Consider the following 17,787-nt stretch of genomic DNA (forward strand, 5'->3'; position numbering starts at 1 on the left):
GGAAAGTACAAAGAGTTCCTATACACCCTGTGGGAATGGAGCCGGGAGGGCACTTTCCTGTCTCTCGGCCTCGCGTGGAGGGGTGCTGGCTCAGGTGGTGGATGGTCGTAGGCTGTGGCTGGTTGGCCATTGGCCACTGATGTGGCTGCCATGGCTACGCTAGCAAGCTCGGATTGTGGACTGTGGATTGCAGAGAGGTGGACTGCAGTTAGTACAGCTGATTGCAGTTAGCAAGTGAGGTTGTTTGGCGGAAAAGCGGATGTCGGGTTGTGGATCATGTGGCTCCTGCTTCCTGTGTCTCCAACTCAGCCCCCAGCAAGAATATAGTGGTATGACTCCCCCATCTATGGCTCCGTGGATGTTCCTTTTTGGCCTCACCATGTCGTGAGTTCTTATGTGGGGAGCGGGACCAGAGACCCCGCATGACATCCCGCATGACACACCTCCTGCCCCTACACATGTATAGTCTCCCCCACTATCAACATCCTCTACCAGAATGGTACATTTGTTATATTTAATAAACCTGCATAGACACATTAGTATCACCCTGAATCCATAGTTTACATTAGGGTTCACTCTTGATGTTGTACATTCTAAGATTTTGGACAAATGTTTAATGACATGTATCCATCATTATGGTATACCAAGTGTTTTCACTGCCCCCCAAAACCCTCTGTGCTCCAACTATTCATTCCTTTCCTTCTCCTAACCCCTGGTAACCACTGATCTTTTTACTGTCTTCATAGTTTTGCCTTTTCCACAAGGTCATATATTTGAAATCATACAGCATGTAGCCTTTATAGATTGGCTTCTTTTACTTAGTAAGATGCATTTAAGCTTCCTCCATGTCTTTTCATGGCTTTATAACTCATTCATTTTTAGTGTTGAATAATAGTCCATTGTATAAATGCCACAGTTCATTTATCGATTCACCTACTGAAGGACATCTTGGTTGCATCCAACTTTTGGAAATAAAATTTATTCCAAGTTTGGAATAAAATTGCGGTAAACATCCATCTATAGGTTTTTACGTAGACATAAGCTTCCAACTCTTTGGAGTACTGTGGACTTCAAGAAGGGATATATCTTCCCAAAAGGACCCCTCAGAGTTAACTGGGCAAAAATTCAGCAGCTATGTTTACAGAGACCTCTCATGCACAGTTCATGGCAGGGAAAAGCCACAGATGGAGTTGCCGGGCCTCCTGTGTTACATTCCTGTCATCTGAGCCAAACCTTATAAAGGAGTTCCTGGAATCATATTTCGACCAATGGGCTGAGACCTGTCTCCTCCACTTGGAGCTGTGCAGGTATATCCTCACTTGTATCTTTAGTGACCAATCAGAGCAGCTTCATAACAACCAATCAGGATGCAAAATTTCAACCAATCAAGACAGTGCTATTTGGACCAATCAAACTGTGCAAATTTGGAGTCCTCATTTGTGTAGAAAAGGACCACTCAGGGATAGGGCAGGCACTTTATATTAGTGGGCCTCCCCTTTGTGTTGGGGGAAAGCACTTTTGGTTTCCTCCAGGGGTTGTGTCTTCCTGTTTTGATAACTGTTTACCTGAATAAATGTTCTCCTTTTTCCACACCCCAACTGGGGACTGCTATTGGCATTAAATTTCTGGCAGCAACCTTTTTTTTGACAATACCAAGGAGTGCAATTACTGGATTGTATGGTAAGAGTGTGTTTGTTTACTTTTATAAGAAACTGCCAAATTGTCTCTTAAAGTGGCTGCAGTGTTCCCCTGCCTCTTAAGGCACAACATGGCTCCCTGTGTGAGGACACAGCATTGACTTCTTAGGCAGAAAGTACCCTAATTCTTAGTGCCCAAAGTTCTTGAGATACACTGTTGTAGATATAGGCAAGGTGTGCATGATCACATTCCAGGGCAGCATAGGGCAAATTCCTGTGTTTCATGCTCAGTCATCCAAGTATGTGTTATTCGTGTGTCTGAACTGGGGCAACTTATACTGTGCTGTGAGGGCTGCTCAAAGCCAGAGAAGTGCCACTATGTTTTCTATATGTGTGCATGTAAGAACAGGGAAAGCATGGCTGTCCCTCCTTCCAGAACACTCACACCGTTTAGCTTTGTCCTTCTCTTCCCTGTAGCTCTCCTACCAACTTGTTGGTCATTCCTTCTCATTCATTGGGGATTTTCCTCCTGACTGATAGTTTTGTTTTTTTTTTTTTTCTCTCTATCACACACCACCATAAAATCCACCTCCAGACTTCTCAGTTCCATGAGCTTCTCATTTCCAACAAGCGTTCCTCTCACCTTCTTCCAGCACCCCACTCCCATAATCGCCATCAGAGTACTCGCATCAATAGAATCTGCACCCCTCAGAAATCTGTTTCAAACTAGTCACTCTCTAAAATACCACCATCTATTTTTTCATATTCACTCACTGGAATTCTTTGAATTCAAACTCTCTGATCTCATCATCCCACCACTTTCTCCTGGCCATCAGCCCCATTCTGTTTTCTCGTCACCCCTCATTTCATGTGACTCCTCAGGTCGATCTTCCCATCATGCCCTTGCACTTCCTTCTGTTATTCACTCCTCGCTGGCAAACTCTGATCCTGACTGAAGTTCACCCTGCCTTCTCTGTGCCTGTCCCGAGCAACTCCAAGTTGCTGATTAACCATCACTCAGCGAAGCTGGCTGGCTTCATCTGAAGCAGCAGTCTTAAACCACACAGGGACACTTGTTCTCCTGACATACTTGTCACGTTTTCCTAGGTAACACTCCCATTTTCTGCAATGACATTTCATACCGTCTTACGAGTCTATCTTCAAACCTCCCACACTCTTTCCCCCTGAATCCTGGCTAATGAGGTAGCCTCAAACTCCCTGAGAATATGGCAGCCAGAGAGGAACTCCCTCATCTTCTCTCACCAATCTAGAAACACTTCTGAATTTGTACCTGGCTTCTGCTTTCTTTCTGCTGTTAGGGAGAAAACCTCTCTTTCTTAACCATGACATTCCTTCTTTGGGCTCTGGATAAGCTCACCTCTCAAGGAGTTTGTTCTTTTAATTATCTTTATCTGCATCATCACACAATCAAAGTCCTGCCCTCTCCACTGCATTCTGCCTTTAGTTTTTGGTGGGTTTCGGGAGAGTGGGATGAGAAAGTATCATCTGTATAAAAACGCACACATACAAATAATGTCCCAGAAATTTATTTTGCTCTCTATTCCAGTCAATCCTCTCCCTCCACAGGCAACCATTGTTCTGATTTCTGTCACCATATATTAATTCATGTTTCCTGTTTGGGGACGTCATATAAATGGAATTGTATAGTATGTACTCTTTTGTATCTGGTACTTTTGTTCAATATAATATTTTGAGATGAATTCATGTGGTTGTATATATCAGCAGTTTTTATTGCTGAGTAGTATTCCATTGCATGAATATTCCACAATTTGTTTAACCCCCTCATCTGTTACTGGACATTTGGGCTGTTTCCAGTTTGGGGCTACTATAAATAAGATTGCTATAGACGTTCTTGCACAAATCTCTTTTTGGACATATGATTCATTTATTTCATTTGCATTTCATTTCTGATCGTGGATAGTTTATGTTTAACTCCATGAAAAACTACCAAACAGCTCTTTAAAATGACTGTGCCATGTTGCATTCTCACAAAAGCAATGGATGAGAATTCAGGTGCTTCACCTCACCAAATTTAGGATTGTCAACCTTTTGGATTTTAGCGATTCTAGTGATGTGAGAAGTACTCAGGAGAGTGCTTGGCATAAAGTTAGCCCTCAAAAGAGGTGAGCTCTTGTTATTATCAGAGGGAATGCACAAACATTGTATAATAAATAATGTGCATCTAAGTTTCTTCTTCTTATGATCACATCTTACTCTTCCTTTGGTTCTAACCCCTCCAAAAATCATATTACATAATCCCAATACAAATATATCTGTTTAAGTATTATCATGTTTAAATAGATGTTCATAAATCTATCAAAGTATTCTCTTGGCTTTATAAAGAGGGAAGGGCAGTGACATCAGCAATGTCTCCCACAACAAACAGCAAGTGCTCAATAAATAGCATAGGTTCACCTTTCTCCTGCAGCTGCCTAGAGCGTAGTCTTCTACCCCACTTTGCTCTGGGATCTGCCCCCATGTTCTGGGGATTGCATTCTCTTTGGAGCTGCACCGCTTCATGGGGCCTCAGACTCTGGCCTTCTAACAAGAGCATGTCCCAACCACCAGCACCTTCTTCAGTTCACAAACCTGGGAGTCCCTGGACACAGCTTTTCTGGGGTGAAACCTGGGGTCTCAGGCATGGCGGTGAGCTCAGGAACTGAAGCTTGAGCTAGACCGGACACCTGTTGGGCTCCGTTGGGCAGCGCCAGCAGCGCTATCGCAGCTCCTCCTGAGCGAGCTGCTAAGGGACCCACTCCTTTTGGCAATTCCTGCACCCCAAGTCCTCCTTTCGTTTCTATATTTTTCTCCGCCCCCTGTCCAGTCTTAATTAATTATCTCTTCTAGCTCCCTCCTCACTAGCCCACGTGGCCTGGGCCGGGAAGGGGGTGGCAGGAGCGTCCAGCTCGGCACTGCGCGCGTCTTGCAGGGAGAAGGGGCGGCGCGGTGGCTGGAGCGCGGGCTCTCTGAGGTCCACGATGCTGGAGAACGTCTCCTTCTCCAACTGCTGCGAGCCTGGCGGGCGGATGGAGAGTCCCGGCTTGCCTGGGGAGGACGGCGCGTGGCCTTCCGGGACCCCCCCGGCCTCCCTGGGTGGCACCCGCGCTGGCCGCTGTGCTCATCGTCACCACCGTGGTGGACGTCCTGGGCAACCTGCTGGTCATCCTCTCGGTGGGCAGGAACCGCCAGCTGCGGAACGCAGGTGAGCGCAATAGTCCGCTGCTGAGTTCCGACGGTCCCCTGGCATCTGGTCTTGACCCCCGCAGCCCTCCGTCTGGTCCCTCTTTAGTCCTGGGCGCTCCGTTCTTTTCCCTTTAACATGGTCTCCAAATTGGGTCTTAAACTCAACAGTTAGGGTGAGTTGTTCTCTTTCCCCGACGTGCGGATCTGGCGCCTGCCTGTTGCAATTACACAGGGCGCACCCCGTACATCAATGCCAGCCTGAATTGAGCAAAGCTTTTCTTGCGAATTTTTTTTGGCAGGGCGCGGGAGCTGTGGGAACCCACACGCTATCCGTCGCTATCCGTGGAGCTCCAATTTGTGCCGGCCCAGGTGGCGGCCCCTTTCTGGCCACAGAAATCTCAGGATTTTTAACACATCTCACTCTCCCTTGCCAAGCACTGCTTCACGCAGTGGGCGCTTAGAAAATATTTGCTGCAACAATGAGTGAATTAATGGAAGCAGTCTGGTGGTTTGTATGTCAGAAACTTATCTCCAAGTCATCTGAAGACCCAGTTCCAACCAACAGAGTGCAAATGCAGAAATCTGCAGGCTCTGCTTGGACTGAACTAAATTGCTTGGAGATAACGTGTTTTTTTCTGAAGACAGGGAATTTGTGGGATTAAGGGAAGATTAAAACAATGAGTTGGTTAAATAGTGCTGCAATCCTGAAAATAGTTTCCCCCTTTCAATCCACTCTCATTTCAATTTTCCCACACTCAGGTCTGCAAGGGAACAAAACCAGAAGAAGTGAGTATCTGATCTCTGTCCCTGAGGGGTCATTGGAGTATGCTGCCTATTTCTGCTTGGGAAGAAGCTCAGTGACCTATTTGTCAATTTATAATTTCCCAGTTTGGGCCTTAGGGGCAACTCTAAAATTAGAGGAATTAAAATGAAAAGATAACAGCAGAAAATCAATTATCTAGCTTAAACATGCTTTTCTAAGGAGCTAGACCATTCAGAATGGCCATTTTAAGTAAATGGTTATTTATTTATTTTATGTGTATATATTTTGTGTGGACCCATGACTCTAGGATTTTTATCTTAAAGAACAGGCGTCCCCCCAACCTCCAAAAAAGTGAGCTTCTATCCATAATATGGGAAACAACATTATGAAGTAAGCTTTCTCAGTCATTTCAGTAGTGGTGGCTAGGATTATCTGGTATATTTACAAGATATTATTGTGCCCTTTGAGTAAAAGCGGATATATTAGGAAAGAGCAGGTTATGATTAGAAAGCTGTATTTAATATTATCAATCATATCATACTTTTGCAGCAGCCAAAACTTTCATTACCTGCACAAGGAGGCAGGGCTGGGCCCTGAAGGCTCTGACACTGGCCACTTCTCCTCCTGACTAATTGGGTGTTTAGAGAAAGCCTGGTGGGCTGTGGCTCCCTGCTCAGTAATTTGGGCTGCCTGCTATCGGGGAGGTTGCTGAGGACAGTGCATGCTGTCCTTTTGCCTGAGGCAGACAAGTATCTTCTTCCCTCCACCATCCTGCTGAGGGCTGGCCTCTTCTGCACTCCTAGCAGGGCTCACAGAAACCTTACTGATTGGAGAGCATGGCTGGAGCAGGTAATAAGCATGTTAAATTGTTGGCACATCCTCTGTTCTGTCATCCCTACCTCCTGCGGAGTCCGCTACAGCCCAGAAACAGAAAATAATTTTAACACTATATCTAAATGACATTGATTCCTGACACATTTGGTGGCTGCTCCAGTCATGCAATTTAACCAGTTTTCATTTGACTATCGGCTTTATTGATGATAGTCATGAAAAATCATAGTATTGATTTAAAACAAATAACATTGTCAGAGTGAGATTTCAAAAGGTGCTTTAAAAACCTAACTGAATAGTTAGCACCCATTGCACTATTAATCAGGTCTTCTCTTACTGAAGAGTTTGGATTTTTAAAAAAAACAAACACTTATTTTAGATTTTTCTGCAATTAAATCTGGTTCCTTAATTCACTGGTATTAAGAAGATAGGAGTGACAATGAGAACACATACAAAGGTAGGACAATTAAGTTTGCGAACTCATCCTAGAAAAAGTGTTACATACCTCATTGCTGAATATCACTACGGTCACCTTCAAAGTACTCCCCTTGGGAAGCTATGCACTGATGCCAGTGTCTAGTACACCCTTCAAAGCAATTTTGGAACTCTTTTTCTGGAATTGCCATCAGAATTATCATTATATTAACTTTGATGTCCTGAATGTCATCAAAGTGTCTTCCTTTCAATATTTCCTTTATCTTCAGGTAAAGAAAGAAGTCATTGGGGGCCAGATCAGGTGAGTAGGGAGGGTGTTCCAGTACAGTTATTTGTTTACTGGCTAAAAGCTCCCTCACAGACAGTGCTGTGTGAGCTGGTGTATTGTTGTGATGCAAGAGCCATGAATTGTTGACGAAAAGTTCAGGTCACCTTTTTCATGCAGCCTTTTCAGCACTTCCAAATAGCAAAGTTGGTTAACTGTTTGTACATTTGGCGCAAATTCATAACAGTGAATAATCCCTCTCATATCAAAAAAGGTTAGCAATATTATTGCAACAAGTTCGCGAACTTAATTGTCAGACCTTGTATATTTCCAATAACCAAGGCACACAGTCCATATTAAGGTCATAACACCTTTCCTAGCAGGCATCAAACCCAGTTTCTCTGTGGGATGTTCCTGATGGCAGGTAAATTGTCAGGGTAATTTTCCTTTTCTCGGGGAGACTACCTTGTCTGCTGCTTTTGTTGCTGCATGCATTGGGTTAACTTTTTCAGAGATGGCACTAAAGGAAGGCAGACAGGGCAGGGTGGAGGGAAGGTGGGAGACAGATTTGGGGCACTGACTCTACTTAGAAAGTAAGGCCAGGTGTGCGTTCACCCTTTGCTATATTCCCAGAGACTTGTATAGCACATGGCATTGGGTTGGCATTTTAAATCTGCTCTGTGTGTGTTTCCTAGGGACCTGTCACACTTGGGCTCTTCTGACAGAATCTGAGGACTTTACCTTATGCACGCCAATGCCACTCTTACCCCAGACTAGACCTCACTAATATTAATCCCTGTATTTATAAAATCTCTTCCTCTCCCTGCTTTTCTGGAACTTTCCTCCATAAGATTCTTTGTCTCTCTTCTGTATTTTCAACCTCTCCCTCTTTCCCTTTAGTGCATGCACACACACACACACATTTGCACATACACGCAGGGGTCTCCAGTGTTTAAAAGAAAAAATGATCTGTCCTTGATTTTTATGTCTCCTTCTAACTTCCTTCCCTTCTCAGCCAGATATCTCAATATAACAGTTTACGTCCACTGACCACCTCATTTCTTCCCAATTCCTCCTGAGTCTGCTGGGGTCTCGCTTCCTCAGAAATGCCCCTTTGTCCTGTGTGTGACACTGAGGGCCACTCCTTCCTGAGGCTTTTCTTTCCCGTGGCTTACCCGTTGCTAGTTTTTGGATCTCCTTCCTTTCTTCATCTCCCAGATACCTGATATCTGGGAGTCATTCTTCATTCCTTCACTCCCCAAGTCCTCATGATTTTTGCCTTAGAGTATTTCTCAATTTCCCTCTTTCCTGCCTTCCCTACTCTTACTGCAATTTACACCCTCGTTGTCTCTTGAGCAAACTACGTCCATAGTCTCCAGACAGCTTTCCCTGTCCCTCATCCAGTGAATGTTACCACTGCCACAGGGTCACCCCTGCCCTCCATCTACAGACCCATGTCCAACTCCAGAGCAGGGAGCTGCCGCCATTCCCACTCAGTCCAAGCTCTCTGATACACTTCCTTCATCTTGGGATGGCCCCTGACTCTTTTCTCCTGGTGAATCCGCCTTCAAACACCTTCCTCAACTCCCCTAAGGGATTGGTGATGTTCTTAGTACCATGAAAGGAACACTTGCTATCTTTTTCCTCGGGCTTTCCTGTGCTCTCCTGTTACTGTATTTTTGTTAGTGTTTCACTCTCCCCACGGGACTATGAACTCACTGACAACGAGACTTTTATTCCATTTCTGTTCACAGAGCCAGGAACATAATAAAAACGGAATATACATCTTTTGAAACAAATTGAAAATGGACAAGATACGAGGAAAGCAGTGGGACCAAAAGGAATTAATTTAGCTTCAGGAGGTGGGGTAGACCCCAGTTACAGTACTCAGAACTGCTCATGAACTCTGTATGGTTCTCCTGGAACTGAATTGCTTTTAGCACTAAACGCCCAAAGTGCATTCAGCCTCAGTCTTGTCCTGAAAAGCTGACTGTCACCCTCTGCACAAAGGTGTGCCTGCTCCCTGCTTGCTACTGTATGGCCAGCAGGCTCCAGTGATGCCTTGGCTCCCTAGAATTGTGCCCCGGTGACCCCTTAGGGCGTTGGCCCCCTTAAGTGGTCTGTAAAATGTGAGCCGCCTGCCATTACCGGCACCACATAGGCAGTCAGCCACAGAAGACAGCCAGAGAAACATGTCCTTACGGTAACGTTGAACTAATCTCCATTACCAGAGCGGAAAGCACACAGCACCAGTTATTCCTGTCCCACAGGCACAGTGACCCTAACTTCGCAGGAGCTAACTGACAATGGAGTCTTTGCTGCCACTGTGTTAAAGAGGCTGTCACGGAGGTATTGGTAGTAAGTGGACACATGGCCAGTTCTAGGACATCTTGGTGATTTGTGAGGAGGAAGGATAGAACACATTTGACAACGGGATTGCCCAGGAGAACATAGAAGATTTGTTTGCTGAACACAGGTCCTTGTCTACTCTGTCCACTCTGTCCTCCAGGTGCCCAGTGACACAGAGTCTGCTCCACCTCTTCTCTGGGACAGGGGGTGGTATTGCAGGCTTCTTGGTGGGAATATTCAGCCTGGCAGGTGTTTGGATCCCCAGTTCGATTAGAGCAGAACACGCCATGTGGCCTCCTTTCCTTGCCCTTCTTCTCCCACTTGTTGATTGAGGAGGTAAATAATGAATAAGGAGGTAAATAATAAATAGGCTGGCCCTGGACAAAGTCTCTTGAGAGGCATGGAGGAAATATTTACTAGACTCACAGTCCCTGCCCTTCAGGCATTACAGAGTAAGGTGGTTCCTCAAGGCTTAATCTTATTGCTGACCACTCATGGAGATGCCAGTAGGTGACAGGTGGCTTTTGACCTATTGAGCTTGTGGGGTTTGGAGTGCTTATCAGCTGAAGACCAAACTGGGCTACCTTGAACTCCCTCCCTGAGGTCGCCTGAACTTTCCAACCTCACATTTTGGTTCTGAATCCTTATGATCTCTTCACCAAGCAAAAATGAACACATTTCAAATCCCATAATTATGTCTTAAGCCAAATCATCATGAAAGCTCCTAAATAATCCTCTTTAATTCCTCCCATTCAGCTCTCAGCCGTCCAGGGATATGAAGACTTTCATATCTGAGTGACTTCTTTTCAGAAAGTTGGATTCTGTATTTAGCATGATATATGGCAAAACTCAGAAGATACTGGTGCTGCTGTTAGGTCTTACAATTTTAACTGTTTGTGGCTGAATGAGTAAAAGTTAGGCAGTTGGGAAGTAAAGTCCCAGTTCTTAGGGGATTTACACTCCAGAGACAATCTCCAACCTTCTTCAACGTCCTGGCCCACCACTATTTCTCACAGCTTATCCCACAGGCATCCCAGTCCAATGTTGGGAGCTTCTTTCTTGTTCTTTCTATGCAACTACGAATAATATAAAAATAATAATCACAAATAATGGCTAGCATTACTGTGTGCTTATTATGTACCAGGTATAAGTCTCTCTCATTTAAAAGAGAGAAAAGGAAAATTAAACAAAACAAAACAAAACAAAACAAAAACCCTACACTATCGCCCATCAAAGGACATCCCTTTCTGAATACCATTCCTTTTCTCACCTTCCCTTGAAGGTAAAGCTGATTGAGAGAGCAACATACAGTACAAAAGTTGATCCTCCAACATTCAATAGAATTTGCCCTTGCTAATATCACTGCTGACCTCCTAACTGCCAAGTTAAACGGGCGCTTTTCTGTTCTTTCTCTCCCACTTTTGAGGATGACCAAGAAACTCTACACCATTGCCCTTAATCCACTTGACATTTCTTTTATCTTGGTTTCCTCATGTTGCTGTTCTTGTTCTTTCCCACTCTTTCTCTGTATGGCTATAGGCAATTCACATAATCTGAGTGTCAGATTCTTGATCTATAAAATGGAAATTACACTATCGACCTTAAAGAATTCTTGTGAGAAACAATTGAGTCAACTTATGTAAATGCACATTCCAATCTTTAAGATGCTATACCAATTGTTGTTTTATTGTTATTATTAAGTATAATTAAGATAAAGGTAATAAAATGCTACCATAAGTCTCCAAGTGCTCTCTTTTGATGGTTATGTCAGACTGTTTTGTAATAGGTGTAGTTATTTTTTTCAAATGAATGCTTATGCTCTTAAATATATTTTCTTCTCTTAAGTGGTTGAAATACCCCCCATCATAGTTTTGTTTACACTATTAGTTTGCTCAGCAATCCTTTTCTTCTTTAATTAAAGCAAAGTTAGATTCCAACTCAGCCCTCGTATGATTCATCCACACACTCTAGGATTTTTATGAGTAATGTGATTTTGGAGGAAAACAATTTCTGCCGTCAAAGAATTTGGGAATGTAATTAGGAGTTTATGCTAATATAAAAGTCATGGTTTTAGTAGCTATAAAGAAATCAAGTTTTTAATAAATGACCTGTTCACAGTAATTTCCAATGCTTATCCTCAGAAAATAACTAATAAAAACATCTCACATTAATTTGGAGATTACTGATATTTCTTATGTACTTTCTCATACAGGATCCTATTTGAGGGAGACAGATACTGGGATGGAAGCCGCCTGTTGCAAGGGTCTTGATAACTTTGTCTGACCCCTTGGTGTACGAATTGTCCTGCCTGAGCAGCCCCATGCCCTGCCACTGCTCCCAGCCCCAGGCCACTGTTCCTACCATCTCATTTGAGCTGCCCTTCCTCCTAGCTCTCACCACACTGAAGGGCCACTGTTTCTGTGTCTGTCCCCCCAACAGCATTGTTGACATCTCAATAGCGGGGGCCATGTCTTTCATCCATCACTGTGCCCTACTGTATTAGAATGTGGTAGGCACTCAATAAATGTATTATAAGTTTGAATAGGTGGAGGATGGAAATAAAACTAATGGCACAGGAAGTTTAACTGTTAGAAATGATGGATCATCAGTTGCTTTCTCTATCATCACCCTCACATCTTGGTTTTATTTATTTGTCTCCTCTCTGAAACCTTGAGCTTTGGAAGGGGAGGGACTGTGTCTGTCTTGCTCCCACACTTCCCTCAGACCTGGCATAGGCAGGCTAGCCAGTACCTAGTAAATTTTACTTAGCAATATTTATTGAGTAAATGACTCAATGGCTATCTATTTTTCCATTGCCTATTTTAGCTCAATGACTAGGGACAATTTCAATCCAACAAACTTCTCTTCCGGGCATGCAGGGTGGGCATAGGGAAGAGAGACAAGGGATTGGAGGTAGCTTTGTTTTCCAGGATTCTCCTATCTGATAAAGCCTAGATAGCTCAACACTTGCTAGCTCGTTCCCAGATCACCAGATTCTCATTAAGAAATAGATTTCCCAGAAAGAAGGAGAAAGGAAGTGAGAAGGGAGGGTACTGTGATGGTTGGTGTGTGATGGTTTGCCTATGAATATGGAAGGGAATTCTATATTAGGGAACAAAACCCTGTTGTTGAAGTCCGTCTCCACGAATAAGCCCAGACCGATAGAGGCAGATGGGTATAAGTCACAACAGGACTGTGATATAAATATTCATTAGGAGCTTGTTCATGGGGTGATGAGCCATGCTGCTTGTGTCCTATTTGATTTCTCACCTGTCTGGGGAAGAAATGAATAGAGAACTGGATCTTTCCTTGACTATCATCCAGATAGGACCTGGCTTCTTACAGATGGGAAACAAAACAAGAATTTTATTTGCCTAATTTGGAATTGTGGCAAGAAATCCAGGAGACAGTACAGCGTTCGGACAGATGACTCTACAGCAGGAACTGGTTGATTTCAGCCGTTTAAGAACAACCGGAGTAATAGCGGAGAGTAATTGAATCACTTTCCACGTGGAGTTGAATGTGTTCTTCCTACTATTTGCAAGCTGTTTGCCAGCCTCTGGGGCATTATTAGGAGATAAACCACATTAACACTGCAGAGCTTGACTCACTTTCCTGGGGAAACAGCTGGCTGAGCTGGCACAGGCTCCCAGCAGCTCTTGACTTTCTCCCCACGTACTTGCATGTGCCAAAAAGCTTGCTTGCCGCTTAGCGGGCTGGCAGAGACCAAATTCCTGTGTTGGAAAGAAGTGATATTCTTCACAGAAACAGCCATGTAGATGTGTGTGAGGAGGGGGAAGGAGGCCTCCAAAAGGCAAGGAGGGAACTGACAAAGGAATAGTCACGGAGAAAGAAGTTCAGTAAGTTGCCCAAGTTTCCGTGGCCAGAAGTGGCCCAACAGATATTACCCTAGATCACTCCAACTCCCAGCACCACCTCTAAATGTCAAATGTACTCTTAAAATTCTGGGACGCGACAAGGGCTCCTGATTCAGCTAAAAACAAGAATTTTGAGAGAGGAAATCCCTCGTTCTCTTGGGACCAAGTGAGATCTGAGTAGGGGAGTCAAAGACAGAAATTCACCAGCAGTAAAAGCAAATAAGGTTGGGAATTAAATGCAGAAGCAGGAGACCTCCCCACGTACTCCCCAATCCCATCCCAAGCAAGTCCTCAGATGTGCGTTTCTTGCCTTGTGTTACCAACCAGAAAGAACCCAAAGGGCCTTTATCCCATTAAGTATGTAGATTCCCTAAAATAGTAGACTGGGAGGAATCTAGCAGTCAAGCTGAGCCCAAAGTCTGCTTTACCATCAACCTCTACTTGAATGTCTGGAGAACCGGGAAGGTCACTATCTCGCACTCTAATTGTTTAAAAGATCTCTTTCTATTCAGTGAATATCCTGTCTCTCTTGGGCCCTAACCTAGCTCTGGACTCAAAAATAGTTAGGTTCTGAGAACTTCCAGGGAGCTAAGAGACTTCTTTCCTGTTGGTTCTTAGTGGGTTGACCCCAAAGGCCAAAATAGGCACTTCAGGAAGGCTGCCTGTGGATCTTCTAGGTCCCCAAGGGCACATGGACCATTTCCCATGGAATCTCCCTTGAGATTGGGGTGACAATGTGTGTCTGGACAAGGGATGGCTGGAGGCAGCCCTTTCTCTACTTTGTGGGGTTATAACTTCAAGTTTGGAGTCTGCTTCGCTCGGAGGTCTGACTCAGGGAAACTCCCAGCTGGGTGGCTCTGAACCTCTTTTTTTTGAACCTCCTTCAATCTAGATGACAGCCTAACCTCTCTGATAACTGTGCATTTGGACCCTTTCATCTGCCTAACCCTCTGGACTCCTGGGGTGGCTACATCAGACTCTGACATGCAGAACAGAAGCATGGTGGCAGTGGAATGTCAGTGTCCTTGCCTCTTTGGATAGTCCCTCCTGCAAATCCATTTCATCTGCCCTCTGCATTCAGCTACTCTAAGGCTAGCAGCCTGCACTTACCATGTGACAAGAGGCCAGAAGACTTGAAACACTATGTCCAGCACCCACTGGGTCCCTGAGGCCTCTGCTGTGGGAGAGTGTCTTCTGAGCATACAGTAGGTGCTCAAAAAGTACACTTGGTGAATGAAACAAATGTCATGCCTTGAACTTCATGTTGCCCACACTTTCAAGTTCTTGGTGTTTTATTCATGAGTCGGTGTTGGTTTTAGAATGCAAGCGCTTTAGGAACAGAGACTGTGTTCTTTTGGATTAAGTCCTATCTCCTCCCTAGGACTCTGGCCCAGAACATCCCTGAAGCAGATTGATCGAAGGTTGTTGTGGTTTCCTGAGGCTCTTTGTGGCTGGCTGAGTTTGATAGTGCTGGAGAATATTCTAATCAGAGGAGGGAGGCAGTTCTGGAAGCCGGGGCATGTGCAGGCCAAGACGGGAGGCCCTGGAAGCTGTGAGATGGGAAGCACCCACAGTCCCTCCCCTCTCAACAGGACTGATCTCTGAGCCACCACACCACTTGCCTGCCAACATGACAAGGTGGCTGCATTTAGGCCCCAGACAGGGAAAATGGGAAGACCAGAACACATGGTTCCCACTCTCAGAACCTTTCTTTCATCCCACCTGCAAAATGCAACTCACATTTAGGAAAATGAGTTAAAGACATTTGGAAAGTCACCTGTTAACCAGTGCTGAGAGCAAACTGTCAGAGAGAGATGCGGGCAGGTGGGCGTATGAAGGGGGCAGTGGTGACGGTGAATCCAGATTTCTGATTTTCAGATTCTTCTCCCCAGAATCCTTGCCTGGGTTTAAATGTTGCAAAACCACAGAGCATCTGTGCCTATCATGAAAAGAATACCCACTGTGTCCCCAAGTACCCACTGTGTCCCCAAGCACTTTGAATCATTATTCAATTCTCACAGCTACAGTGTAAAGGAGGCATCATTAACCCCATGTTACAAATGAGCAGAATGAGGCTCAGAGAGCCTGAGTAACTTGCTTCAGTCACACAGTTAGTGAGTAGCAGAGATGCAGTTGGAGCCCTAAACTTTTGTCTCTCCAAGCCACTTGGTTTCCAATCCCAACACCAACAGTAACTCAAGTTGGTTTTAAGTAACTGAACAAAGAATAGCATATTTTACAGAATAGAAATCGTGGAGTCTCGTGGTGACTCTTGCTTCCTGTTTCCTGTTGCAGGTAATTGGTTCTTGGTGAGTCTGGCGTTGGCTGACCTGATGGTGGCCTTCTACCCCTACCCTCTGTTCCTCGTGGCCATCTTCCATAATGGCTGGGCGCTGGGGGAGATGCACTGCAAGGCCAGCGCCTTGGTGATGGGCCTGAGCTTCATCGGCTCTGTCTTCAACATCACTGCCATTGCCGTTAACCGCTACTGCTACATCTGCCACAGCGTGGCCTGCCACCGGCTCTGCCAGCACTGGCACACGTCCGTCTACATCTGCCTCATCTGGCTCCTCACCGTTTTGGCCTTGGTGCCCAACTTCTTCATAGGGTCCCTAGAGTACGACCCACGCATCTTCTCCTGCACCTTCATCCAGACGGCCAGCGCCCCGTACACAGCAGCACTGGTGGTCATCCACTTCCTCCTCCCCATGGCCATCGTGTCCTTCTGTTACCTGTGCATTGGGGTGCTGGTGTTCCAGGCCCGTCGGAAGGCCAAGTCGGAGAGCACGCTGCGCCCGAGGCCCAGTGACATCCGGAGCTTTCTCACCATGTTCGTGGTGTTTGTGATCTTTGCCATCTGCTGGGCTCCGCTGAACTGCATCGGCCTTGCTGTGGCCATCAACCCAGAAGAAATGGCTCCCCAGGTCCCCGGGGGGCTTTTCGTGATAAGCTACTTCTTGGCTTACTTCAACAGCTGCCTTAATGCCATCATCTATGGGCTCCTGAACCAGAACTTCCGTAGGGAATACAAGATTGTTTTGTCCCTCTGGAATCCACAGCTCTGCTTTGAGGCCACTTCCAAGGGCAGCCATGCTGAGGAGCAGCAGGGCCAAGCTCTATCTGTTCTTAATGCCCAGCACCCCATCTAAGCAGATGCTCTCTAGGCTGCCTCTGAGGCACTCCAGCTGGGTGACAAACTCACGAAATAATAGGAGTGAATTTGCTCCAAGGGTGACAATGCTAATCCACATTGTCCTGTTTGTACGACCACACATGGCTTGTAGAACTTTATCCTGTGGACAAAAAGCCTGTCTGCACACTTGGTTTAGTCTGGTTGGGGGATGCTGACAGGTATTGGGGGCCATGTCCAAGTGAGCCCAGCACTGGACCTGGCAGACACTCTCTCAGTGGTGCATTGGGGGCTTGGCACACACAAGGACCAAAGAAGCGACAAAATGAGGAAAGGCCTGGAGCAGAAGAGGCCTTCCTTCCTATGGGCTGCCCTCTCGTCCTCCCACTTTGGCCTCCTTGCTGCTTTCTCTCTTACCCTTGAGGGGTGGCAGGAATGGATATTTTCCTGTTAGCAAAGATGAAAAATCAAGCTCTGCGGTACTGGAAGGTGGGTAGCTCTGCAGGGGCCTCAGGGGGTTGGATTGGGTGGGGGCAGAGGGCAAGCAGTCTACCGTTTCCCCCACTGACCTTCCCTCTATACACACACACACACACACACACACTTACACACACACACACATACACACCTCAGGTACCTGCAGCACAGTCTGCCTGGCTTCCTTTCCTGGTCCCACCAAGTTCAAGTTGTGTGACTCGGGGAAGTCCCCTACCCTCCGTATTCTTCAGTTACTCACCTTAAAATGGAGAGCCTGCAGGTGTCTCCCAGGGATGTTGTAAGGGTTCAGTGGGATAATTCAGAGGAAGCCCTGAGGACATTGCCCCTGACACAAGGCTAGCACTCTGTAATCATTAGCTTTCATTATTACTCTAAACATATGACCTGAAAGATAACCTCGAAGGAGAGAAGAAATCACACACAAAAACAGGAAGGTGAGGGAAGAGAAAAACGAAGGTATGTTTGGAAGTGGGGAGAAGGGCAGGTCCACCCCAATTCCTTTCTTACGGCTAGTGTGTTTATGGGCTTTTTATTTTTAGACATCTCAGGTCTTTGTACCAACAGATTTATCTTCCTTCTTTAATGTCACAAACATTAATTGAGTGCCAGGTCCAGGTTCCAGAAGAAACAAAAAGCATGTTGCCTACCCTCTGGGAAGTCATAGTCTGTTAACAGATAATATCAGCTACCATTTACTGGGTGTTTGCTTTGTATCAGGCACAGTGGTAAGTGCTGGGTAGGCATTATCTCATCTAATCCTTACAAAACTCCTTGAGAAACTATCAAGGTCCACATTT

At 45.5% G+C, this 17,787-nt stretch overlaps 1 protein-coding gene across 1 annotated transcript; it reads left to right on the forward strand.

Moving 5' to 3' along the window:
* Positions 1 to 4,636: 4,636 nt before the first annotated feature.
* MTNR1B (melatonin receptor 1B) lies at positions 4,637 to 16,511 on the forward strand (the record flags this gene model as incomplete). Its single annotated transcript, XM_081062730.1, is given in 3 exon segments — positions 4,637 to 4,735; positions 4,737 to 4,860; positions 15,658 to 16,511. Coding segments are annotated over 3 exon segments (1,077 nt in total).
* Positions 16,512 to 17,787: the final 1,276 nt, after the last annotated feature.

Source organism: Rhinolophus hipposideros (assembly GCF_964194185.1).
Source record: "Rhinolophus hipposideros genome assembly, chromosome: 10".
Lineage (NCBI taxonomy): Eukaryota > Metazoa > Chordata > Mammalia > Chiroptera > Rhinolophidae > Rhinolophus > Rhinolophus hipposideros.